Raw genomic sequence first — 27,385 nt, forward strand, 5'->3', positions numbered from 1 at the left:
AGAAAAATGAACAAGAAAAACAATAACAGAGTCTGGAGCTGAGTTCCTCCATCATTTATTTCCTCGCTGTACATTAACAGACGCGTTCCCGGATGGCTCTGACATGAAACATGACTCTGCTACGAAAGGCGCTCATCATCGCCGCCAACACACGCTCCAGAAGCAGCAGCTCGACCCTCTTCCTCCATCTCCTCCTCCTCATAGCCGCCTGATTACGTCAGCCAATCAGAATGCATGACCTCTGCCCTTCTGCTTGATCTGCAACCCCCACCTTTCCCCCAGCTCTACCCATCCATCCACGCTTTCTGCCCGTTTCACAAACTGTAAGGCAGACATTTTATTATAATCGCTTACAACAAAGAAGAAATATTGTGCTTAAAGAAATCAGATAAAGTAAACTACTATAAACAGCTAAAATAATGGAGTGTTTGCTGATTATTCTCTATGAGGACTTTAATATTTGTTCCAGTTAATTTGATGTTGCATTGTATGTAATCGTAATTAAAGGACAATAAAATGCATTGCAGAGTAACAGAGGAAATGGTCAGAAACAGATAGCCAACTGAATACGATTATTTTGATGAATATCAAACTAAAGACTGAAATTATTCTCCCCAGGAAAAAATAAACTGAAACATAGAAAAAAAGATGGCGGCGAGGTGAGTAAGTTGATGTCAACATAATACACTGCAATGTAGATCAGTGACCCAATTTCTCTCTCTCTTCTGGTCCGTTTTTCATGCACTCATTCCCCTCTTCTGGCTCCCAGCGTAATCTCTCTCTCTCCCTTTCTCTCTCTCTCCCTTTCGCTTTTTTCCCTTCTTGTTTGCTCTTTGACACAAAAACAAAAACGCGCACAATCACATAAGCTCCACCGCAGATGCGACCACGCAGCAGGAGAGTCCAGTAAGCACCTGCCCACCTATGAGGACCTTTAAGTTTTTCTCAGCGGCCCTCGTCTTTCTGACTTTCTGTCTCCTCAGCTGAAGCGTATCGGCTCTCTGTTTTTCGTCTAGGCTGCAGAACGACGCTCCCAAATGTAAAAAGTAAAAACAACCGTTGCCTCCTTCTGGATTTCCTCACACAAATAAGCTGTGTTGTTTGTTTGAGCTTGAACATTTCATTCAGGTGCTGATAAAAGAAATAATTTCTGCTCTCTTGTGCAAGCCATATTCAGTCCAATGAGGTAAATTAATGTGTTAGAAATATCTCCAAAGAAGAAGGACTTCCCACAAACTGAATAACGGCCCGCTCAGTCTTTGTCAAGCAAACATCCATATAAAAGAAAAGATTAGCAAATGCAAATTATCATAATTGTAGCAGTTCCTTTCACTGGGATATTTACTTCAGACCTGGACTCATTAAACTTTTGAAAATCTGCAGTTTCCAAAGAGCAAATTACGCCTCTTTTTTCCCCCTTTGTTTGCTGCTTCTGTCCTGGATAGATGAGAACATTTTGAACCGGATTTTATGAAATAAACCCTCTGTAGTATGATACTGAGTATATTCAGACCATTCTATTATCCCCTCTGAGGAGCAGGACATCATCATGATGGGAACTCATACAGTGGGATAAAAAACACAAATTGAATGTGCCTGGTCTAAACAAGCGTGACTCAGATTCAAGCAGTTTTTGAGCTACTTGGGGGAACATTTATCTGAAGAATCTGTTTGAAAATACATGTTTACAGGGCAAAATTGTCATTTCAAGTCTTTTTGCTGTCAATTCTTCAGCTTTTTCTTCTCTGGTTTCCACTATTTACATTTTGTTTCCCTGCCAGTCCTTGAATGGGTGTGTTGGCTCCTTCTGCGCAGTCTGACAACCCATCGGCTATCATCTGCTGCTTGAGCTGCTGATTAAAAACCAGCCAATGCTTCAGAGCTCGAGGTGTGGCCAGCGGACATGTAGATACACAGCAATGATTAAATATGGCAAAACGTCGCAATCTGTCCCAGAGATGTTGTTTTAAAGCTGAAAACTATGTTAAAGTGGTTAATGAGAGGAAGAGCTGCCAGAATGTAGCAAATTATTTAAAATATTTCTTGCTATTCCTTCTTATCTTCTCTGTCTCAAATTTGCTTTGAATACTTTGGGAGATGATGGGCTGCCAAGACTGCCGCCCCCTTTTGGTGGCTCACAAATAACGCAGCCTAAATGAAAAGGCTTTCTACACAGAATACAGTAAAGCAAAACAAAGAACTCAATGCATTTATTATAAGGGGCAAATTATGACATGTTTATAAAGGAGAGAACTTTGAAAACTCAAACTGTATTCATTGTCTCAAAGTAACAGTGATCAACATATTTCATGTGTTGATTTTTATTATGGCAAATGGCAAAAACGTAATGTTTATTGCATGTCTCATAATTGATGTCTACATAATGTTTTTATGATGTAAAGCACTTTGAAGTGCCTTGTTTCTGAAAATGTGCGACACAAATAAACTTGACTTGACATTTATATTGCAGCCATTATATGAAATAAAAATAAACATTTCAAGTCCTGTTCATGCTCAACCTTTAATATGCAGACATATACAAAGTCTTGTGTCTAACAAACAGAGCTTTACCGCTGGTAATCATGGTGGAAATGTGGCTCAGTAAAGCTCACATGAGACCAGCAAAAGAAACAATGACAAGAATGGCAGAACTTGTCCATTCACATGCTGTGATGTACCACCTTAACTGTACTCTTTATGTCTCCTCCTGAGTGAACATTATTATAATTTCCTCCATTGCCATGTTTGGTCTTTTTTTAAACTTTCCTTTGGGTTAAGAAGCTCAGTACTGCCCTCTAGTGGCTGCATTACCAGATCCACAGCAACTCAAGAATTGCATTGAAAACATGAGGGCATCGATGCTGGACAACATTAGAAATGTACCTAAGGTGAGCATAAGTAGACCTGAGTCAGATCTGTGTAAGCTTGAATTATTTCTGCATCGTCACATTTAAGCGGAGGTTTTCCAGAAAACAGATGCAGAAACGGAAAATTGGGAAAGAAGTGAGTTAAGCCAAGCACACAAACAACAGACTGCAAATCACCACAAAGGTCACAGGACTCATGCAGTTCTCTTTACTGCATGACCAAACAAAACTTTATGAGAGGACAAAGTCTTCTGAAGTCTCTTCACTCCTGCACTGCAGTCCTGAAATAATACCTGGAGGCACACAGGATAGATTTTGGCCTTCTTTGAACGATTTCCCAGCCAGACCAGTTTTACTGTTTCCAGAATTTTGCAGAGCAGCACAAACTGTTAACGTTATGCATCTAAATGGCTGTCATACCATTTAGATACAAATTATTTTAAAATCAACACATTTGACACTCTATGAACAAAGCACATTAAAAATCAACACCTATTTATTACTCAATGACTTGGCTTCTTTGCACCACAGACAGACAGATCCAAACTATGACTTTCTTTGTATATTTAGCTTTGACAGCTGCAGCGGAAAATATCTACTGTGAAAAAAGTAAAGAGGGAACTGACCGCAGATCTAAGAAGATATGTGCTCCTGGTGTCCTTTTTGCAATCTGTACTGCTCTGCACTTAGACTGCCAGGAGCAAAAGCCCTGGCAACATTCACGACTGCTTTCTCTAAACAAGTTTATTTGAGGTTTTAGGAGAGATGCTGGATTAAGTTACATGATTTATCCTGGAGATAGGATTAGCTTGTTTTAACTGTATTGCCTTAGAGACAGCATGTGTCGACTGCTCAGAGTTCTGTAAGGGGTCATTTATTTTTCAATTTTGAAAAATAGCTGATATTACCAAAACACAACACATTTCTATGTTAAGACTGGATATTTTTTTAGAAACTTTGGGTGACACTCCTTTATATCTTCTGCTTTTCTTTTTTTTACTTGCATGTTTGAGTTTGTTTGGGTGTTAGTATGGTTGCATTTGTCTTGAGGATTAGATAATTTCAACCCAACACATAACAAAACTGTCAAACAACTAAAAACAGTACAAAAAGCAAATAAATAAGCAACACAGGCTTGACAAAGAGTCTTAACTAATAAGCATTTTCTTACCTTAAGCAACTAAAACAGGAAATAATCCATCAATTTGGATTCTATCACAGTGATTATATACATAACTCCCATTCTTCCCAAACCCTAATTGATAAGCAGCAGGTGCCATAATAAAATTGAGATCTGGTCGTAGTTTAACCTAAAAAATGTACTTTCAAAATGTTAAATACACATCCTGATTGCCATCATTTCTCCATTAAGAAGTCTGTGAAGCATAATTTAAACCATTTTACTTTAGAGTAAACATCACAGGCCCTTTTCTGACACTGCTGTATGCTCAATAAAGTCCCAAACATGCGATTGATTTGGTTTGGCTGTGCGTGTTCAACCACAATCATCCTGTTGGCCTGGAAATGTCCTGCAGCGAGGTCAAGCCAGAGGTCAACATTGATCACTTATTTCATTGATTACTTTGTTTGTGTTTTGCCCCAAAGCAGGAACTTATTTCAGAAATTAGACCTAAAAAGACTTGCTAATTATAAGAGGCTGCTGATAATCCTGCACAAAATCAAGAATACCCAACCAAAGGGAAAAGTAATCAACCCTTGAACTCTAGAACCTGTCAGCAAAATCTCAAAAAGCAAATCATCATGCCCAGATATAAAAACTTTTGAGAGAAACAAGATCATTGACATTAATCAACTTGGAAAGGGATGCAAAGTAATTTGTCTTTGGGATTTCAGCAAAGTGAGAGCCACTATCTAGGAGAAAACATTTAATAATTGTAAACCTGTTAATATGAAAACTGCTTTGTGGATTTATCTTTGACCTTAAAAAATTGTGTGATGAAGTGAAACCCTGTGTGATAAATAAAGCAAAAAAATAAATGTAGGTGTGCAAAGACATTCCTACAGCACTGTGTCACCCCTCTGATTTTACCTCTGGACATACACCATGAAGATTTCCGCTGACGAACATCTCTTCGTTGACAAATCAGGACAGTCTGACACGTGGAATATTTCAGTCAGGTCACACTCGCAAACAGCAGCATGTTGCACCGAATGAAATCGAGGCTCATTTTGGCATTTGGCACTAATCTCTGTCCTAAATCCTCATCTGTAGCTTACAGGGAATCAAATAAACGACGTCTGTCAGAGGACGATGTGACGCCAGGAGGAAGCGACTCAGAGGGGGGCTAAAAAAAAAACAACTGAAGAGCTGTTTCATGTTGTACCAAACAGGTGCAATCATGTCATGTTGTTGTGCGCTCTCTGCTTCTCCCTTTCACATTTGGGCTGAAAATGTCAAAAGGCCAACTCATCCTTATGCTGTTTGGCAGGAAAATTATTAAAACCAGCAGGCGGCTGCCGGAGCAATCATCTTCTGTAATTTTTCTAAGGACTACAACCAAATTTCTGACATCTGAATGTCACACTGATCAGTCACAATTTGGGTGTTTTTAAAAAAAATATGATCAACAGTTCTGAGAATAAATTAAAAGAGTTTTATTTAATCATCTGTTTGCAAAATGCTGTCTTTGTTTTTCGCAAGTGTCCAAAGTCTCAGTCAGCGTCTCAATTTATCATCAGTCCAACTGTTGTTTTTGTGACTACGACGCCAGAAGAATCAAGAAGCATGTGATAGATTAACAGAGGCTTACACAATTCTCAAAGGAGTCGAGATCTGGACATGTGAAAATGACGTGTCATGCTTTCTGGACTATTCTTTTCACAACTTGAGCCCTAAATTCTGCCATCTTGGAATACGTCCACGCCATAGGAGATGAAAGAAATCTACTCCTAGAATCTAGTAATGAGACAGTTTGCACCTCGCATTCACATGGAAACGGCATGTTTTGGTGGGATTAAGCTTTGACTGAAAACTCAACCTTTTTGCTAATATGTGTAAACATGAATAAATGAGATGCTGGGAACAATAAACATTTAACTGCCTGCTTTGTGCATTACCGGCATTGTTTTGTGTATGAGAAACCACAAGAGCATTGGAGTTAGTTTGTCATTTTTTTTATTTGTCTGGCTCACATTTTCCGGACCGTTTGGCCATTAAGTTGTATCATGCGGTGACAAAATTAATGCGCGAGAGTAATGAAAGAAATAATGAGATACAGTTTTGTTTTGGGAATCTCTATAGTTATATTTAAAGTGTTGCTCTTCTGTAATTTCAGGGTCAGGATGGCTTGCCAATTAATGTTCATGTTATTGCCACCTACAGAGTCAGAGCTGTAATTTCTGTATTTCCTTTAGGATTTTTCCTTCTGATTCAATCGGGGACATTTTTCCAATGGAGGGGAAAAAAAACAGTAAAATAAATTGTCGCTGCTTCAGTCTGTTTAGGCAGCCAGCTGGCAGTCTTGTTTTTGGGCACATACAATTAAACTGAAAAGCTGTGATCGAGTCTCTAGAAAAGATCCAGACCTTTCAAAAGCTAAAGGTTAAAAATGTGTAAAATGCATTAAAATAGTTTAGGTTTTTAAAGAGTTAACACTCTAATCTAATTTATATTGAGTTCACTTTCTTCACTGGAAAAGAGATTGCAAGTTTGGCATGGAATAATAATAAACATGTGGAAAACATTTCATGCCCACTCACTTTTATGACGGAGGATCTATGATGCTGTGGGCCAGTTTCCTTGATTTTCATTAGAAGTAATTATTTCTTCATGTGGTTTGATTTTTCTACACTGAGTAAAAACAAATATTGCTTTTTCCTGGTGATATTTTTCAGGTCTTTTTGCAGCTGTGGTTAAAGTTTACATTGCTTGAGTAAAATGTGCCATTCTCTTGCTTTGCTGTTTCTCGTATTGTACACTGAGAAAATTTACATATTTCATTTTCATCTAATAATTGAACACTTTGTAATATATAATTGCCTGTAGCAATGGGCTACAGGTTTACTAGGATAGCTCAGTTTTCGAGTCCTTCCCATATCGGCTCAACAGGGCCAAAAGGCCGGAGTCCACCCTGACGACTCTGATGGCTCAAATTAGCATCCCTTCTTCAATTGTAAATGTGGTCGTTGACCGTCAGGCCAGAAGGTAGGAGTGTGAATAGTCCATGTTGGGGGTGGGTATCTATGATACCAGCAGGAGATCAGGTCTCCTGTAGGTAATGCTCTTCAGTTTAGTTTTGAAGCATACATGAAGTGTTTTTGGAGAGATGTGACCTTTTGCAGCTGATCCATGATGTTGTGCTGCATTATCCAGGTCATTTTGCCAAATGTACATAGAGTTTGCAAAACATAGAATCTGTTTCAAAAAATATGCAAAGGTTTTTCTAAAAGAAATTAGTAATGTTTCTCTTTGAAATAAAGCTAAGAGGGTTTAAAATGACAGTTTAGAAATAAACTAACCAAATTAATTGTGTTGATCCACCTCAAAAAAATCATGCAAAAAGTGTAAGCAAAAGAAATCTGGGAGACTTTGCACATGCAAATTTGCATGCAGCCTTTTGTGCTGTGGAGGATAAATAGGTGACTGCTTCACCTATTTAGTTCACAAGAACTAATGGCATTTATTTCAGTCATAATCTTGCGGGGGGTGACCAAGGTTCCATCACTATGTGACAGCTGGTCAGCAAACCTGGCAAACATGATTGACATGGCAGCACTGAATGCACATGTGCTTTATCAGGCATGCATTGGGGTGCAGGAGAGACGGGTGGACTTCCTGGTTGAGCTTGCAAAAGAGTTCGGTAACTCTCATGTGAGTGAGAAGAAGGCACACAAGGAGAAACTGCTTCGGCAACAACCTTCCACACCCAGCTCAGGCAAAAGGGCGAAGTGTCAGGTCAACCATCGATGCAGGATGCGTGTCCTGAGGCTGAAACATCATCAGTGACCCCTCACACCCCCACCATGGACTGTTCTCCCTGCTGCCCTCTGGAAAGAGGTTCTGCAGCATCCGGTGCAGGCCCACCTGGTTCCGAAACAGCTTTTTCCTACTTGCCATCAGACTGCTGAACTCTTAACTGGACTGCACTCAAAAACTGGTCTCCACTTTATACCTTGCACATGTACAGAGCTAAATAACTTCTATTTTACTGTCAGTCCTGCACTTTATATCTTATATTTAGATTTATATTCATATTTTATACTGTTGAAAATGACAACAAAGTCAGTCGAAGTCGAAGTCGAAGTCTAAGGAACAATTGTGCAACTGTGAGATGCGTTGAGGCCATTACCAGGGTACTGATAAGGTAATGGCCCTATTTACTGAACAAAAGCACCTGCTAGATAAAATCCTTCAGGCCAGTTGGACTATCGAAGCCGAAATAGGTATACGTCAAAGTGGACTAACTCAAGCTATTCTAGTGTTAAAATGAGGAAGTGGCAAAAGACTTGGACACTACTACCATATTATAATTTTAAAAAGTTTTCATTTTTGTTGTTATGCTATAATTTCCATAAAAATAACAGGTTTACTTTAATAAAGTTTCCAGAGCGTTGGGACGGTCATAGACGGCCGCTGGAGGTCTTCGCCGCAGCGGCCGAGCGTTTTCGAGGGTCGGTTTGTCAGCAGACATCAGTCAGGTGCAACAAACACAAAGCGGCAGGCAGAGCGCAGATGCAAAGGCAAAAAGCGCAAACACATTTCACAGCTGACTTGGCAAGATTGAAGATTAACCGTTAGTTAAGACTTGAGCAATTACATCTGGTGAAATTCCTGTGAGAATGCAGTTTTTGACTCCAATCCTTGTATTTCGAGGCCTCTGCCGAGCAAACATCGGCACTGCAGTGACATAAACTCACACGTACACAACAACTCTCCAAATTCTCCTCCTCGTCTTTACATTTTTTTGCCTGCTCAGTTCTTTAAGTCATTAACTTGCATCCTCCTATCTTTCAGTCTCTCCCCAGTTTTCTTCCACTCTCTCCCCCTGCGGTTTCTGTCACTTGTTCATGGACGAGTGGCCATTACATCGCCATGACCTAAATGTGTCACTTCCCTCCCACTACAGTTCTTTCCCTTTCTTCCTCCCCCCTCTCTTCATATATATTCCTTCCTGTCCATCTGGACATCTCAGTTTTTCTGCCTTACTTGTACACATCTTAAGAAGTGTAAAGTGCTCCTTAACCAGTTTTACCATTTCTGATATTTTCTTAATCTCTTTGTCTCTTGGCTGTATAAGCATCCCTTCTTCCTTTGATCCATTAATCCCACTTTGACAGTAAATTATCTGTATTTCTGGATGAAAAACCTCCAGTGATTACTGACCGTACGGAGAGGATAGACTCTTCGTCTCATCCCGCCTCAGCCTACCTGCCCTCAATTCCCTCTGGTCTCCTCATCAATCACAGAAGTGCATCAGAGTGACAGCAGTATTGATCAAGAGGCTCCGCGACTCAGGAAAAAACAGAGAGGAAAACTGACAGGGGGGGGGGGGGGGGGGGGGGGGGGGGATTGGTCCAACAGCTGACTGACTGCGAGCGCAGATCTTTGGACACCTGAATTCAAATGAGCTCACCTCGCACAAAGACAGTTAGAAGGCAATGTCACAACACGTCAAGGCTGGATTACTCGTAAGGAGAAGGAGCACCTTGTGGGAACAGGAGGTCTTTGTCACATGTCTGCTTCCACTCTAGGCAACATTTATCACAACAACAAGACTTTTAAGACCGTTTATTCTAGTAGGAAATGACAGCATGGAAAACTATTAAGCTCACAGCTACGAGAGCGAAAAAGAAAACTTTATCGGTGTCGTACGTCTTGAAATTCCACACAGGTTATTGTACTACAACCACAGATGCAATATTATGAGACCAACGTAAAGTAGCACATAAATGTGAAGTGAAAGAAAGGCCATGCTTTTACAAACAGAGTGGCATTTCCTCTGTTCTTAATATATATATATATATATATATATACATATATATATATATATATATATAAAATTATCTTGGCAGGAAAGCTTATGAAAACAATTTTGAGTGAAATGTACATTTTCTCACATTTCAGTTCGGCAACAGAAAGTGGAATCAGCCTAAATCAGCGGAGGTTAAAGCGTTGGCAAAGACAGAAACAAGAAATCAGCCACAAAATCCAGATCTGAGCACCTTCAGATCAGCAAAGTTTAAGAGGCTGAGATGATGTCAGAATGTGGTTTAGAGGGAGTGAGGATCTTTTGGTGAAGGAATGTTCAGCTTTTATGCTTCCGCACTTTTATAAGGCCAAGGAATTTTTACAACAGCAAATGGGCTGCGTTGATATAAATGCCCAACGAGAAACTCGTGCTGGAAAGAATGCAGCAAGATCTTGTGAAACTATTAAATTGTGTTAATATCGTATCTGTCTTTTTATTTGCTATGGCGACACGATTGGTTGTTATTGATCTGAAAATATTTAAAAAAATAATAAACCCGCACTCTGTTCTCCAAAGATGAACTAAAACATTATATGCATACTACTGTTATTGCCACTTCTAGGTTTTAAAGCAATAATAGTTGTTTTAAATAATAAATAATAATAGTTAGTCTTTGAGTGTCTCAAAATTAAGAAATAATTGTTGACATAATTACAACTCCTAATATTTGCTGGAAAAGTTGCCTATTTGTTGATATTTTTGTAAAAGAAAAAAAATGCTGAAGTTGAAATATCTAGACAAAGTGCTGTAATGCACATTTCATCAAGAAACTTAGCGGTGCCTCTAACAATCACTATAAAATAATTTCTTTTGCTTTTTTAAAAAGTTTTATAGCTGCTCTTTGAAACGTAAAAATAAGAATCACAGATGTACGTTGCTCTTCACAATTCAGGCAATAACGACAAGAAAATAGCATGTCCCCAAACATTAATCTATAGTTTTAAAAGTTCAAAGCAAATGAGAACTTGACCAACAATAGTAGGTAAGGAGTTTTGTTGTTGTTACTACACCATGAGCAAGACGCAGCTCATGCTTTTGGAATAGAAGCTGGCTGAGCTTTATGCACAGCTTTGCCAGAAGATTCTTCATTTGTGGAAAGCCGTGGACTGGTCTGGTAATATTTTACAACTAAGTGCCGTGCTTTTCTGCCAGGAGCACCGACCTTCACCCAGCAGAGACTCCAATAAGAAGATTTCATTAATTGCAAACCAATTTCACTCTGAACACAAAAGGATCTCCAGGCTTTGCTGAGGTTCTTCAGAGAATTGCTTGTTTCCAGCCTGTGAGTTTTCCCAGTCAGTAATTAACCTCACCACAGGCCTCTGAACTCACCCAAGCAGGCAGATCCGTTGACGTTTGGCTCATATCCTTTGTCACAGACGCATCCTCCGACGGGGACCATCCACTCGCCCTCAGCGTTGCAGTGCATGCGAGGGGGCGTCCCGCCCTGCGCTCTGCTGTGGGGGACGCAGCTCCCTATCACGGGAACCAGAGCGGTCGGCTCTGCACCAGAGGGAGTCGCCGGGTAGGACGCTAAGTGGAGGCTTGTGGCTGGACAACGCCGGTAGAAGATGGACACCCCCATGAGGGAAACGCAAGCTCCACTGTCCACAATTGCCAAGACGAACCTGAAATCAAGGTCACATGTAGAGACGGGAATGTTAAAGACTCTTTTTACAGAGGAAGCACAAGATACAGAAAACAAGGCGTCATTGATTACCCGCCACGTGTGAGAGGAGCAAAGCTTCGTGTTTTAACGTTAATGCGACTGTAGCGGTTGGGTTGGTACTGGTGAGGTGAACTGGGCTCCACTTTGGAGAAGCTCTTATCAGCAGCAATGGTGTCGATCTTCACCCAGCCCTCCCTCGACTCTTTATCACTGCTAGATGGCTGTAGAGGCAGAGAGGACAATGCATCACTGTTAGTTATGAGACACATGAACCATTGACTCCTAGGGAGGTATCGTTCATGTTCCTGCCAAATATAATCTCAGCTTAATGGAAGAGTAAAACAGAGAAAGTCATTTTTGTAAGATGGCCATAAAAAGATCCTGTTAGCAGTTTGCTATTGCTAGGGAAACAGCAAGCAGATGGAGCGAGGTGCTATAAAACTCTTAGTGAGGTGAACAACTAACAAGTTCTTCTAAGTAATTACTCAAGGCGGCTGAATACCAATGCACACCTCACTTTTTTAAAAAATTATAACATTTTCTGTTTATGAAGTCATCATCTCACAGACTGAGTTTAACCAAAGTCAAATAAATAAGGACATACACTTTGAGTCATAAATGTGTGTGATCATTTCCCGGTTAGATTTAAAACTACAACCTGCAGAAATTCTCTCTCCAAGTATTATTGTCCTCAGGAAAAAGAAAATCTGAATCGGTGAAACTCTAATGACCTCAAAGAAAAATGAAAAACAGTCTCTGATTTCAGTCATTTTGGTTTGCACTAGACTCAAAGGCCTGATTTTACATCTTAAAAAGATTATTATTATTATCATCATGTCGTAGGAATGACGTGACGTTTAAGGTGAAAGCTGAAAGACTGTAAATATTAAAAATTGTTGCCCATGGGTCCGGTTTAAAGAAACCACTAATCCCAGCAGCTTTTTCTACAGTAATCAGAGTGATTATGCAATCAATCATTGTCGGACGACAATGAAAGGGCTGCCGCTTTAATGTTAACAGCGATGAATCACTAATGATGACTTTAATAATTCTGTCTGAAGGTACTTTGCCTCAAGCAGTGACTAAAATAATACCTGTTTAAATCGGCTGTGGCCAGACTCTACTTAATCAGGAAGTCATTTGGGCCTTGCAGTGGGCATTCAGGGATTAACAGCTTTGGGTACAACACATAACATGCACAAGAGTTTTGTAAATTTACTATTAAATTCAGCTTTGTTACTACAAAGCACAGGCACTTAATACCCAGACAGATTTGGCAATCAACAACTTAACATCCCAAACTTAAACACTCTTGTAATAATTAACGGTTTCAGATAACTAACTAGAAAAGGGAGTGCTAAGTTCTCCGACAGTGTGGAAGAAACGTTGGGGGTCCTGTGACTGTATTGCCTTTGTTGTAAAGTCAAATGGATCACAGATTTGGTAGTACCGGCACACAGATGGTCACATGCCAGGCCCCCCTGCGGGTCGGGATACTAAGCGACTCACTCACGATGGCGCTACTTCCTCCCTCTGGGTCCCATCCTAGACAAGCCGAGCCGTGCAAACTAAATCATTTGCTTGCAGGCATGTGCACAAAATTAGGACCAAATTAGGCCAATTCTTCTGGGTGCTACATTTAATTAATCATCGAATGTATTTAGCAAACTTTAACTGTTTTAAAATGTACACATTTGGACATTTTTTCCCCTCTCAGTTCTGACGCCACTCCATACTTTTGGGTTTAAGCCTTTTATTTTTAATGGAACTGGAAGACAGTGACATCTATGCACCACCATGCTGCTCTGCTCTGACATGCCTGCTGAAATATAGCCGTGGTTATTTCCCCTCAGGCTGAGAATCCGGAGGTTTATCTGTGAAGACATCATCGCTGTGTGAGCACTGAGCAACGCGCGCCCTTCTACACATGCGCCTTACAAAGGTCAAGGCAGTGTGTGGTGATGGCCAGCTGATAAATGCATCGCCTGGTCATACCATCACAGCAGTCAGGATGAAGGACAAGACAAGTCCATAAAAAGAAACCTCTCTCTTTCCTTTATTTTCTCCCCAATAAAAAAAAATGGGGAGACACAGATGCAGATTCATAACTATCCAAGAGGAAACAACAGAGCAGTCAGAGTACTTTGAATCAGCACAACTTTCAAACTCAGATTGTCATGAAATGATAAATTACACACACCGTATCTGGGAATGTCATGGTGCTGTGTATGTTCATCATTCCACTGAATGCAGAATAACTTTGTTGTTTGTTTTTTTTATTTAGGAAGCATCCTAAATATCTCCTTAAGGAATTATTTGCCATAAAAAAAGCTTAATAATTTTTTAAAGAAATGACAGATAATAATACTGAACAGCTGCTTGGAGCCACAACTTCCACAGTTATTTCACTAAGACTTAAGGAAAAAATAGAGCAGATTGCAAAATAATTCACACATCATTGTACTTTCTCACTTTTTGTCCAAAACCCACAAACTTCAATATATTCTGTCGGGATTTTATGTGATAGACCATCACAGAGTACTCCATGTTTTTGGAGAGACCATAGATATTTGATCTTTAATTTTTTTTGTTTCTTGTTATAATTACAAAAACTGTCTCCCTGAATCAGTACTTTGTAGAGTCCTTTTGACCTTTTGCTGTAACAACTGCAAGTCTCTCATGGTTCATCACTGCCAGCTTTTCACATCCAGAGATTGAAGTTTTTATCATTTCAAATCCAGTCAGACTGGATGGGAAGCATCTACCAAGAACATTTACCTATTTACTTTACTTTACTTTATTTATTATACTGGGATTAAATTACACACAGTCACGTGATTCAACTAAAACAGTAAAGATGGCTGCTGTAATGTGACCAAATGTGAAAAAGTTTATTAGGTAAGATTTTTTTTGCAGGGCATTATGAATAAAAACATTATTCCTTTGAATGTCATAGTTTTCGTCTGTTTTCCTTTTTTAAAATATTGACAGTTTTTAATCTAATTTTATTCATATATATTTACTATGTGAAAGAATTTGTAAAGCAAGTTCTGAAGTCCCAAAGGGGAACTAATCCAGAAGCCAGAACTTTACCGTCTCCTTTTGGTGTGTGTGTGAAGAGATTTTATTCTGAAAAGAGGTGATGGATGTATAAAATTGCATCTGTGGTTAGACTAAGCTGATGCAGCATTGTTTTTCAAAAATTCTTTGCTTTCTGTTCTTGTCTTTTTCTTGTTTCATTACATCATCCAACAAAGACAGGAACCAGAGCTGAAAAATCGCCAAGAGGCGTTTAAAGTTACTATCCAGCACACAGCCATTTAAGAATGGCCTTTGCCACCTATCACGGCAAATTTAAATGACACGTTTGTTCCTCATCGACGAATAGCATTTAGAAGTGTGCTTCAGAAACAGTGTAAATTACCAGTGCAGAGCAAAAACAGCCATGGATGTTTCTAAAAGAAACAAAACAAAAATTTGCAAACTATTTTGAAAAGGGAGGTTTTAAATACTCCCCAAATTACTGACCTCTAATTCAGGTTAATGCTACCTGGAACGTGGCGTTCCTTACCACTTCGACACTCAGTGTGAGAGTTTCCAGACAAACTAGAATGAGAAAATATATAAATGTTCCAGTGTTTGATCTCACCTCTGGGGTCCAGGTTTTCATTAACTCCGCCTGCGAGTCGGCCTGCTTGTAGTAGAGGGTGAGGGTTTCCCGACAGGTGGGCGACGGCGTCCGCAGACTGGCACAGTCGCGCACAGAGAAGCGCAACGTCACAAACATCCGCGGAGCCGACTGACGGAAGAGGAAAGGTGTTGCCAGCCAGCTGTCCTGCTGACGGGAATTCTGATTGACATTGCAGACCTCAAAGGTCCGTATGAGCTTCCCCCGGTCATCCAGGACACTGACCTCGTCCCACTGAGGGAGACAGAGACCACACAGGGAGGTGGGGAGGAGGGAAGAGAGATAAATCAGATTAGTATCCTACGTCGGTTTTAGTTTTCGATCTTCAAGAACTATTGTTCCTTACGGTACAAAACAAATCTGTTCTGAATCCACAGATAAAAAGCAGATTTATCACAATCATTCCAAAAGTAGGCCACGTCTGTGTCCACACACACTAGCGTTTCCTCTGTCTAATTAATCATGATTATCAAACCCAGTAATTAAACCACTTGGGCCTTTCATTTAGTGCCTGGAACATGCTTTAAGTGTTGCAGATAAAAACTAATGACCAGGAGATAACCTAATTAATTTCTGCATGTTTCCCCTTGAGGTAAATCCATGAGATAATTTCAGCTTTAAATGTTCTGGTTCTGCAGTTTTCTCTTTATGTTCCAACACAGGTGGATTAAATATTGCTTGTTTTGCAAAAAGCACCTGATATTAATGAGATTTATCCAGCAGCCCTATGTTCAGCAGAGCTTACAAATATCCGCTCAGATAATTAGTTTAATTAATTCAACACTTGCAAACCAAAGCCAGCCGTAAGAAGCAGCTGATAAACCTTTACTGTAGTGAAATTTAAGGTCAAGAAATAAAGAAAAAAAATGCAACAACAAACACATCTGCTCCAGGTGTTGTGCTGAGTTATGTTTTTTTGTGTAGAGCAGAGGGAATAGATCTAAATGAGGAAACAGAAGTTAGCACAGCACCAGGGTTTAGAGACCGCGTTTATACTGTTGAATGATGTTGAATATTACCGCCTGCAGTTTCTCCTACATTAAATAATTACCCCTTCGTCATTACTTAATGTTTATAGAGAGTTGCAATGTGTAGATCTTTAAATGTATGTTGTTTTATATCTACAGGGCAAAAAAAAAAACAACAAAAAGAAGATAAACGTGTAAACTAAGTATAAAATCTGATTTATTTCATTTAATTAGAACAGTTCCAGTTTTTTTCTTGTGTTTGTTTTCCAATGCTTTGCTCTTATTTTTGAAATTAAATTTTTTTAAAAATTTCCTCCCTGAAATTGAATTGATTTGTGATTTGTTTTACAGTTATTTTTTATTTTATTTCAAAAAATACGCTTCAATTAAAACCTGGTTTTAAATGTGCTAATATATCAATTTAGTATTCCTTTGACTTTTTAAAATTGGCGCACATAATTTTGTTCAAAAATGCATCACATCTGTGCTGTAAAACCATTAAATACGTTAAACGCACTTGTGCAACTCGGCTGTTAAAAGGTTTTGTATTTTCAACATTATTTTGTCAAACAGATTTGTTTGTTTGCCTGTTAAATATCATATTAATTTGAAAATCTTTTGAAATGTTTCATCGTGGATTTGTTCTCTTAGATAAAATAACTTTTAGATTTAACCCAGATTTTTCAGAAACACTTCATTCCCATCTCTGCTACCTGTGACATTTCCACAGACGTGTGCAGCGTCCTTTATATCTCTGCGTCCTTTCTCCTCTGGGTGGGTCGAGCAGAAGATAAAAGCTTTGTTACAATGATGTCATCTGGTGGTTTGTGGATTTCAACTGTGCAACCTCAACGTTGATGTTTCAGCTGTCCATAAATTTTTTATGGTTCTCTGACATTATGGAAATTGTTCCCTTAGGAAACCGTAATTAGACCCACAGCATGACTCATGCTGTGTGTTTCATGTCTTTTAGCTGAGATGTTTTAATGCAATAGGATGACACAGCTTGAAACTAACCAAATATTTAATTATCAAAAAAGGCACTTTAAGTAGCATTTGCAGTTTTGCGGATTTAGTCGTCGTAATTGTATTAGTGTGTGCATTATGTTAAACAGAGTCACATCCATCACAAGTGTAGCAAAGCTACACAAATGGGAGCTCATATAAATAAAATTATATCTAAAGCTAAATTTAATTGTGGTATTGCTACAGCCCATCAAAGCTCTTCTAATGGGTTTTAACTTTTTTTTTGTTGGCCAGGGCAGAGATAAGAAAGGCCAGGCCAAAAGCACAAGTCACATCTGCATTCAAATCTAAAATAACTAATAAATTAAAGAATGGAAAAACTTTACATAAAGTTGTCATTTACAGGATAAACCCTCGTCATTGAACTTCACTCAAAACAAGCTGTTATTTTTTTCTTACTGAAGCAATGACTTAACTCAAGTTAGACAGCAGGTTGTTGTCTCACAAGCCCGTTTTATACTGCAGTTGGAAAACATCATGTGATGTGTTGGCCTGGGCTGAACTGAATTTGTGTAATGTGAGTTCAGTCGTTCACGTGAATGATGGAGCCAGCTTGTGCTTAGAAGAATCTCCTTTCATTCATCTGTGTTCTGCTTTTAGTAAATTATTTGCATATTCTGGGCACAGAATAATAAATAAACAGAAATGCTTAATGGCTCATTTTCATTTCATATCATATCAAGACCACGGACTTTGAGGAACACCAGTCATTTGATAAAACTACTAATTAACAAACTTAAAATATTACTAAATAGCTTTCTTTGTATTTGATAAGTACTTCTTGATACTAAATAATACTGAGCATCTTTTCACATGTATATAATTTAACACTATGCAGATAAAAGCTGCTGTGATTTGATTGATAAAATAATATTTAAGCAGAAAACTTTTATTTTGAAAGATTTATTTATGTTCTGCTTTCTTGTCCTGATCCACGTGTGTGTTACGGTTTTTATTTTTGTTGATGTTTTAAGCATTTTTTTGTTATTTATGTTTGGTAGGTCTCATATTTCAGTTCAATAATCTGTGTGAACTATTGCTAGAACAGGACATCTCTCTGTGTTAGTTTCTTAGCACATTCCTGTGTTTTTGTATTTGTGCATTTAAATTCGGTTCTTACAGATCACTGTAGTTTTTTTTCTCTTAAATTTAGTTTGAGCCTCAGTTCAGATCCTCTCTGTTAATTAGTTGCTCTTCTTCAGTTTCCCTGCTTGCATTTTGCTACACTTGTTGCTCATCGCCTCTGATTAGTTAAGAGTTTCTTCTTGTTATCATTGGTCCTCCACAATAACCATTATTAATCAGTGTGCCAACTTGTTATTTCAGAATGATAGTAGAAAAAAACTTGTTTTCTGGCCCACCATCATGAGTATAAATATCTGGAATTTGCTAATAGTGAAGGGTTTTGAAGCAAAACTGGACAGTTTGGGCAGATGTCCCTTTTTAAAATGTCCCTTTTCAGCATCATACAGCACTGGCTGCTTAAAACAAGGAATGAAAATGTGAAAAATCCATTATAATAAGCTCCCATCAATCTTATTATAAAGCACAATAGAGGATCTGTCATGCCGTGGGCCTGTCATATTTTTTTTTGAAAGTGCAAAGCGACTTTGTTAAAGTGCACAGCATTACACATTCTTTGAAATACTGGGACATTTTAAGTCTCTGCCAGAAATCCTAAAGCTGGTCGTCATTTGCTCTTTCAGCAGGATAACGATCCAAAATGTGGATTAACACAGAAGTAGACAATCAGAAACAAATCTGCACTTTTCATGGCCAGCTCAGCCTTTAGACATAAACCCTGCAGAGAATGTTTGAGGTGACTGAGGAGAAGAGAGAATAAGAGACGACCTGAATGATCTAGAGAGATTGTGCGAAGAGGAATGATCAAAGATTTCTCTCTCTTTATGCTCCAACCTTGTGAAATCTTGAGTTTGCAAACTGAGAGGAATGCCTACAATTGCAGATGGCACTACAGCTGCATACAAACACACAATTAAAATCAAATTGAGTCCAGTTATAAAAACTAGCATTGATAATAACTCTGAAACACTTTTCACAGAACCAAATAAAAAATAAAAGTAAAAACCCTGTGAATCACAGACAAGGGCAATAAAATTACCAAACGTGGGTGTGTGTGTGTGTGTTTTCTTTTTAACCCCGATCTCTTTTCTTTTCTCATCCCAGCTTTTCTTTTGCATTCTCCTGCTGAAAACTGTGGCTATGGCGTGTTGTTGGTGATTTCAAATATCAAGCTGACATTTTGACAGCTGCACAGCTGAGAAGCATGACTCCCATTTACACACACGCACACATCTATAGGGCTCTAATGTCGCTGCTCCCTCACATGTTCATCAGCTGTGGCCCACATACCTTTATAAACGAGGTGACAACATAAGCAGAGACGTGACGTTAACGTTTGGCTTTGGATTTTTCTGTGAAACCGTATGAGGTGAATCTTGCTTTCCTTTATGATCTAGGGAAAACTTTTATAAACAATAACCATTTTAGAGTACTGTTTTTACACCTTTAAATGTCCTGCATGTACACAATAATAGAATTTTTTTTTTGTGGATAAATAATGATCAAAAAGCATTAATTTCTCCATAGCCTTCCATCTCATTCGTTTTAATTTGCCTAATATTTTAGTGAATCAAAGGGATGATGCCAAAAAGTAATGAAATACAATTGCCATATCCCAAAAAATGTTTTTTTTTTTATATTAATGGATAACAACAGACAAGATAATGCAAGTGATTTTCAAAATGAATCCTCCCTCAGTGTAAAGGACAGAGCAACAAGGACACCTATGAAAAGACGTGTTGATGTTGAATTTATTTGAAAATAAAAATTCTCTTCATGCCCATCGTTACGGTGAGGGTGGTGGAATCAGAGAAAAAATTCAATGTCAACAGAGCAAACTACTGAAAATCAGGCATATTTGTTCTGTTTTACAACACATTTTGAACAATTTGCTATAATTATGTGATACTGATACATATTATGGAAATAATTTTGTGTTTCAGTGTAAAGAAAGACTACTATTTGAGCCTGGAGCAGCCTTTTCCTGATCCTTTTGCATTGCCTGGAGTTGTGTACCTGTGACAGGTGAATAAATAATCAGGTTTTATTTTATTTCAGCAGAATACAAACTTAGATTTAAGTGAACTCAGAAAGGAACTCGGTTAGAATCTCCAAAATGCAAATGTACAGGCGGGTTTTAGGCTTACCGGTTACAGAGCTCACTCCCTTCAGGGATAAAAAGACTCTGATTTTAGGTTCGTGTGGCCCCGAGGGACAAGCTGGACCTTTTCTGGTTTAATTCAAAAGAATTATGTATTAGGCCCTGATCATCATTATTCCCTGTACAACAGTGGAAAGAAGACAAAAGGTCCAACCAGCCAACAGGGGCGCATTTCATGTGTGATTCATGGTTTTGTACGTGTTACTCCATCTTGGCGTGCTTAGGTCTGTTTCACTGTGGTTCTGACAGTCAGTGGGGAGGAAAATCTTCATAGCATCACACATCAGAGAGTGATTTGGTATTTGGACCAGCTGGAATAATGATATGATCAGTGAGCACATAAAAAGCGTCTGAGGCGCTGTCGGTCTAATGGAGTGAAAGGACAGAAATGTCTTTCCAAGGCTCTGACTCACTCCGTTAGATCAGGCAACGAGGGGAAATTGGAACCAGGAAACAACAGAGAGTAAACGGTCGGCTGGACGGATGCAAATGAGGAGAGTGGAGAAAAATTTGTAAGCTGAAAATTGAGCACCAGTGTGAAGTTTTATGAGTTTGCATTTAAAGATAGTAGGGGGTTATGCAGTAAAACATTGATACACCATGGCTTTAAATTAGGGCTGTGAGAACGTGTTTTCTCCTACACAGATTCATTGTGTTTCAGCTTTATTGCCACACTTGAATGTTGCAAATCATGGAGCTAATTTTAAAAATCAGATAACCTGAGTAGTTTTATAATAATAATTTGATTTATGAGTGGAAAAATTACATCTGAACCAATTTGTCTCAATGGCAAACCTGACCCTAAAACGAATAGCTGGTTGAGCCACTCTCACTAGTGGTCAGATCATTGACTTGCTGTTCAACGGAACTGTGGCTAAAAGGCCAGTATGATGTACTTTCCAGGCACATAATGTCATTTTATAGCACAATTAAGTATCCTACCCTCATATAGAATAAAATTCTATATTTATCAAACATAACTTTAAAGAAATTTTACTTTGCAGTTTAACACCTTGACATTGGACCTTAAGAAGCTCCTGCTCTTTCTAACGTTCAACCTTCGGTACAGCAATGCCTTTATAGTATGCTGTTTACAACCATTCTCAAGTGTGTTGAACTGAGAAGTAGTTTGTATAAGTTCAGCAGTTGTTTTTCAGACATGCATTAGTTTTATACCAGCTGGTTTTGTCCACAAAACAGCTTAGCTCTCCTAAACATTTTGGTTTTGCTCAGCCTCTTTCTTGCTGGTAAACTCCTGCTTAACTGAGGCATGTGAAACTGGCAATGCTTAAGATGTTGCTCAGGATTCTTTTGTGACATCCTGGATGAGTTGTTTGCTGGCGACTGGGAATGTTCAGCTCTGTTCAATGTTTTCTCTGTCACGGCTTTCCCTGTGGTCTGCTGACATCTCTAAGCCTCAAGAAGGGTTTTGTAAAACTTTTCAGGATGATGGCTGTCAGTAACTTTCTCATTTCTTTAGAGGGTGAGTGCTGCTCTTTGTTTAGAGATTTCTTGACTCTACAGATCGAGTAGTAATGTTGCAAAATTAATCTATTATTTAACTGATCTGTTTTAGCACACAGGATCTCATTTGACCAGGTTAGTTTGCCCACATATCAGTACATTTTTAATAAAAAAAAAAAAAAAAGTTAATCACCATTTAAAAATTCCATTTTGTGCTTTTATCAGCAAAAAATATCAGAAAACAAATTAAATTAATATTCTTAACAAGTATACGGAGCAGAGTCTGCATTATTGCGATGAGAGATCGCGTGCAAAAACACAGCTTTCTGTTTTTGTGACTTCAAACGCCTTCCTCATCCATTACTCCTCAACCTTCCAGCCCTTTTTTCTCTTTTGCCTTGTCTCATTTTCCCTCCTTTGTAAAAACAAAAAAAAGGGAAAAATGGGACAAATTGGGGAGGAGGGGTGGATGAGTTGTTGGAAAAGTTACAGAGAAAAAGAGGAACACTCATCTTTGTGATTTAATTTGAAGTGAAATGTCGGAGGGCCGTGCAAGCTCTCCAGTGACAGAGGGCAGGGAGGGGCAGGGCCTCTGACACGACACACACACATGGGATTACAGACACAAGTGAAGATGCACATTTACTACATTTATTTATGCAAAATTAAATTGCACAATGAGCAGAGAGTGAAAATAACTGGAGCAAAATAAAGCAACTAAATGAGAAAAGTTTCCACTGATTTGAGAAGAAAAAAGACAAAAGAAAAGAGGATCAAGATGATTGTGGGAGGACAGATGAAATGAGTGTGTGAAGAGCAATAGAGGAAAGAGTTGAACACATGGGAAGAAAGTCAGTAGTAAGAGTGCAGAAAGATGGAGCAGGAATGACTGCAGTAACTGATATCCATGGACTCTAAAGCGAAAGAAAAACTGGGATGTGAAAAGAAAGGAGAGAACGGGGTTAAAAAGAACACACACTCACACACACACCCCCACACGCCATCTCTCCTCGGCTCCTCTCACGGTCTGTCTTTCTACTTTTCTCAGCTCAATGCCCCCAGGTCAAATAACCATATCTTCATCTCAGCAGCACTTGTCATCCAGGGACCGCAGAAGAAAAGAAAAAAGGAAAACTCAAGCTCATCCCCAGACTTACTTCCTCTCTCTTCCACACACACACGCACACGCCCTGTCCCTCCTATTAGCAGCTGCCATCACGGTTCACAAATTTCTAACGCACACGAGGCCCTGTTTAATCAAACATCATGTTCAATTATGTCCCAACGCTGGAAGACAGAACGGGACGCCGCCGCCAGAAGGTAGAGTTAGTGTAGAAGATAAAAGGCTGACGTTGGTGCGTCTGCCTGCCAGATGTTGGTGAAATTCTGCTCTGCTTTACAATCAAACCTTTCTAATCACTTTCAGCGACTTCCTAGTGTGGTTTGATGCTGTTAATATAATATCTGAACATCTCTACACAGTCTGACGGAGTCATTCTGCACTGGCGATCTGCTTTCAGGTCTCTTTAAAATGAAAATTTCACTCGCAAGCGTCAAAGCATCAGAACAATGTATAAGTCTAATTATGAGCCATATTAGAACTGAGCAGTAATCACTCACAGATGAATGAATTTAACTGACCCAGGATTTGACCCTCGCACAGTCACGCAAGCACACACATAGCGATCAGAAACCACCCTCCAAACTCGCACACGCACACACCCACACACACACACACACACACCCTCAAGGTAGCCTAATGACATTATAAGGCCTCGCAAGAGTATTTATAATAATAACAATAACCTCTACTTTACCAGATAAAAAACCTTGTTGAGCTCTAGAATCTCTTTTACAAAAGGGGCCTGGCAAAATAACAGCACCACTCAAAAGTACCAACATCTACATTCAACCAGAGAAACAGATTCATTTAGCCTCAAAAGCTTCAGAGCACAAAATAATAAATCAACTAGTAAAAAGCATGACAGTCAAAAGTGGTTGAAGTTTTTTTTTTGTCCTTGCTGCATCTTGTTGTAACCACAGACCTCAGTGTATTTTATTGGGTGTTTTATGTGACAGATCGACACAAAGGCGACTGTAGTTGTTAAGTGAAAAACAATATGTGGTAGTAGAGCTGCAGGAAGTGAGAAAAACATGTAATGTGTGATGAAATAGTAAATGTGATAATGTGACCTAACATATAAACAAGTAATTAAAGTGTAAACGTCTTTCCGCTTTAAGCTCACACCAAGCATAGTCCTCTGTGTACTGTAAGACAAGCTAATTGTATTTAATATTTTGATCTCTAGACTAGGCTTTATTTAAAAAGTTGCTCCTGGTCAGCATCTCACTGCAAAAACACAAAATCTTACCAAGTCATTTTGGTCTAATTTCTGGTTAAATTATCTTAGCACATTTAAAATAAGACCAAACTAACTTATAGGTAACTTTTTAAGAAAGATATAAGAGCTTGTTTAGAGTCAATAATTCATTAATTTTGATGAAAATGTACCAGTTCCATTGGTAGATTACTTCACTTATAACAAGACATTTTTCTCATGGTATGAGTACAATTATCTGTCAGTGGAACTGATACATTTCTATCAAATTTATTGACTTAAAACAAGCTCTTATATCTTGCTAATAAGTTACTTGTAACCTAGTTTTGTCATATTTCAAGTGTGCTAATATTTTAACTAGAAATTAGACTAAAATTACTTGTAATTTTTGTGTTTTTGCAGTGCTGCTGTATTCACATTGGAACAACTTGGACCAATAATCTGCTGCTTCACACTTTCATTGGCTGTTGCTAAGCTTGTTCACAGTTTGGTGGGTAATCAGCTCTCCTAAATGTGCCTAGATATGCGTCTAAAAGTTAAAACACATTTGACTGACATCAGCTGGAGTTAAGTCAGACATTTATAGAATGAAATCTTAACCCTTCACGCAACTGTGACAAACATCTAGTTCAGACTGGCGAAGATTTGTCTTAACTGGGACAAAAGTGGGGAAAAATGTTTTCACTTTATTTATTACATCATGCAAATATGGCCACTATTAGAGTGACAATAGTGTTTAGGTGTTTAGAGAGAGAGTAATGAGACGTCATTAATAGGACAGAGCAAATGTGTGGGAGAAGGTGGTCTGGTCAGATGATACCAAAATGAACATACATGCTGGTATTTGCACAGTTTTTACTCATTTTAAATTACAGTTCTGCTAGTTTCTGTTCATCTCTGCTGTTTCACTATTTTGATTGTCAATTTAATGCCCAAATACACCTTTACACTTTGAACATGTGTAACTAACCTACCTAGCTGCACATTTCTTTGGACCAAATTAACTAAATTCTAAATAACTGCACAGTATTATTGTTGCAATTTTGTTATTCTTTCTGTGATTGATTTACTTGCCTTTCACTTTACTGCTGTTGCACAGACATGTCCCTACTGTGGGACAATAAAGGAATTTTTATACTATTTCTATTCTAGAAGTGCAACAAAATGGCATAGACCAAAACATATTAACGGCCTAGTCAAAGGACAGATATCCAATCCAGAATTCTTGGCATAAACTGAATACTGGTGTTCGCAGACGTTCTCCACCCAGTGTGACTGAGTTTGAGTCATCTCATTGTGAAGAATGGGCAGAAGCGCAAAGTGTCCACATGTGCAAATCTGGTAAAACACACCATAAAAGAATTGTACCTGTAACTCCAGTGAAAGGTGCTTCTCCAACGTGTTGACTCAGTGGTGTTGAATATGAGCACACTGAGTTCAGACATTATCATTGCTTTACTGTGAGTAATTCTGTCATGGATTACCATAAACAATAGAGAAAAACACAAGAAATAGGCATTTAAGTCTCCTGAGAAATGAGAGGTGGGGCCTGTTATGGCTGCTTCTGGTAAAGTCAACTTTCAGCTATTATAAAAGATAATAATCCTGTCTCAAACCCATAACTATATATTAGACGTGCCTCTACAAGCCCTCTGTAAATCTGAAGTTATTAGTTCAAAAAATGACCCTGCAAAAGCTGGATTTGAATATCCTGGGAATGATCCTAAGGCTCTCCTGCCAGTGCCCTAATAAAGGTAGCGTCACACTGCACAACAGCCTGAAAATCGTTTTGTATTGAACAACTGTTTTGCAACACAGTTATTTGTTAGTGACCCTTTTGACATGTCCTGCTGTGCAGCAGAACCAACACCACCACAGAGACGTCGAATGCAGCGATAGAGAGAAAAAAAAACCAGGATGTTTGTGGAAGTCAGCTGTACTTTTCTGTTGCTGTAATCGTGGAAAATGTGTGGAGCAAACTGTGTTAATTCAGCTGCGCGTTTAGGTTTATGTGCATGTGTGAGAGTGTGAGACTTGTTTCAGTGATGCTGTCTGCTTTGAAGGCAAATTAACACCTCGTTTATGTGTGAAAGTGACCATGAGTGTTTCTGATTTTAAAGAAATGAATACAGTCAGAGTGTTAGGTCCTGTATATCCTGTGGCGTTTGAACTGAACCAATCCTTTCACCTTTTAGAGTTTGGATTTAAGACCTGCTGATCCACAGAAAAATAGCTGTTGTTCCGTGAAAATAGATTTATTTTCTTTCTCTCTCTGATGCTGTTATTTTCTTGATTTATTTGGTTGGTTTTGGTGTTGAAAAAGCCTCTTGTGTCTGCAATTGTAAAACCAATGCCAGCAGTCAACCAGGTTCATACGCTGAACTCTTTCTCTCCCCTTTTTCCCAGAAATGCACGCTGACAAAAAAGTAAATCTACTGCCTGAATTAAAGGAAGACCTCAATCCTTTGAGTAACAATACAACGTTATTCACAGAGAGGCTCAAATTGCATATTTCTTTGGCCTTTTCTGACTTCTGTAAAGCTCCAACCTGATGATTCAGTTTTAGTGGCAACCATGCACTTAAAAATCTGTCTTTTGTACTCATCAAAAACTAAACAAGACTTTGATACAAGGTAAAAAAAATTTAAGTAAATATTTTATATATATTTCTATTAGTGCTCCACTTTATTAGAAAATCTTATGATGATGATAAAAGTGAAAAATGTCTATTTTCTTCTTTCCTCTGTTTCTCTTTGCTTCTTTCTCTTTTTGGCCTTTAGGATTATGGGTAATTTCATTTCTGTCTGGTGTGAGCATCTGCTGTCATGAGACGGGCTAAATGTAATCTTAGCATGTACAATGTAAGCTTATAACACTTAGAATATATTAACCATTAACTGAGCTTACTGCTGTGATTAATTGAAACTACTGGCATTATATAAATAAACTGGGTTGAACTGAATTGAACTATTGCACTCCAAACAGTTCTTTGCTATATGAATGTTGCAAACAATCACAATGGCAATATATTTCTAGTTTAATTAGTGTGCAAAACAAATTTTTGTTTAGACGCAATACAAACAAACAAGCAACATTATTACACAGATTGATCATTGTAAAAATTCTGTCAC

General features: G+C 38.6%; 1 protein-coding gene across 1 annotated transcript in view; it reads right to left on the reverse strand.

The window, feature by feature from the left end:
* The window catches only part of ephb6 (eph receptor B6), a 67,818-nt gene that overhangs the window by 22,988 nt on the left and 17,445 nt on the right, over positions 1-27,385 (reverse strand). The window contains exons 3-5 of the mRNA XM_032558689.1: positions 15,175-15,447; positions 11,577-11,746; positions 11,189-11,484 (exon numbers count right to left, since the gene is read on the reverse strand). Coding sequence (XP_032414580.1) covers positions 11,189-11,484; positions 11,577-11,746; positions 15,175-15,447 — 739 coding nt within the window. The remainder of the gene's footprint in view (positions 1-11,188; positions 11,485-11,576; positions 11,747-15,174; positions 15,448-27,385) is intronic.

The sequence above is a fragment of the Xiphophorus hellerii genome, chromosome 3 (assembly GCF_003331165.1).
Source record: "Xiphophorus hellerii strain 12219 chromosome 3, Xiphophorus_hellerii-4.1, whole genome shotgun sequence".
In the NCBI taxonomy this organism is placed as follows: domain Eukaryota; kingdom Metazoa; phylum Chordata; class Actinopteri; order Cyprinodontiformes; family Poeciliidae; genus Xiphophorus; species Xiphophorus hellerii.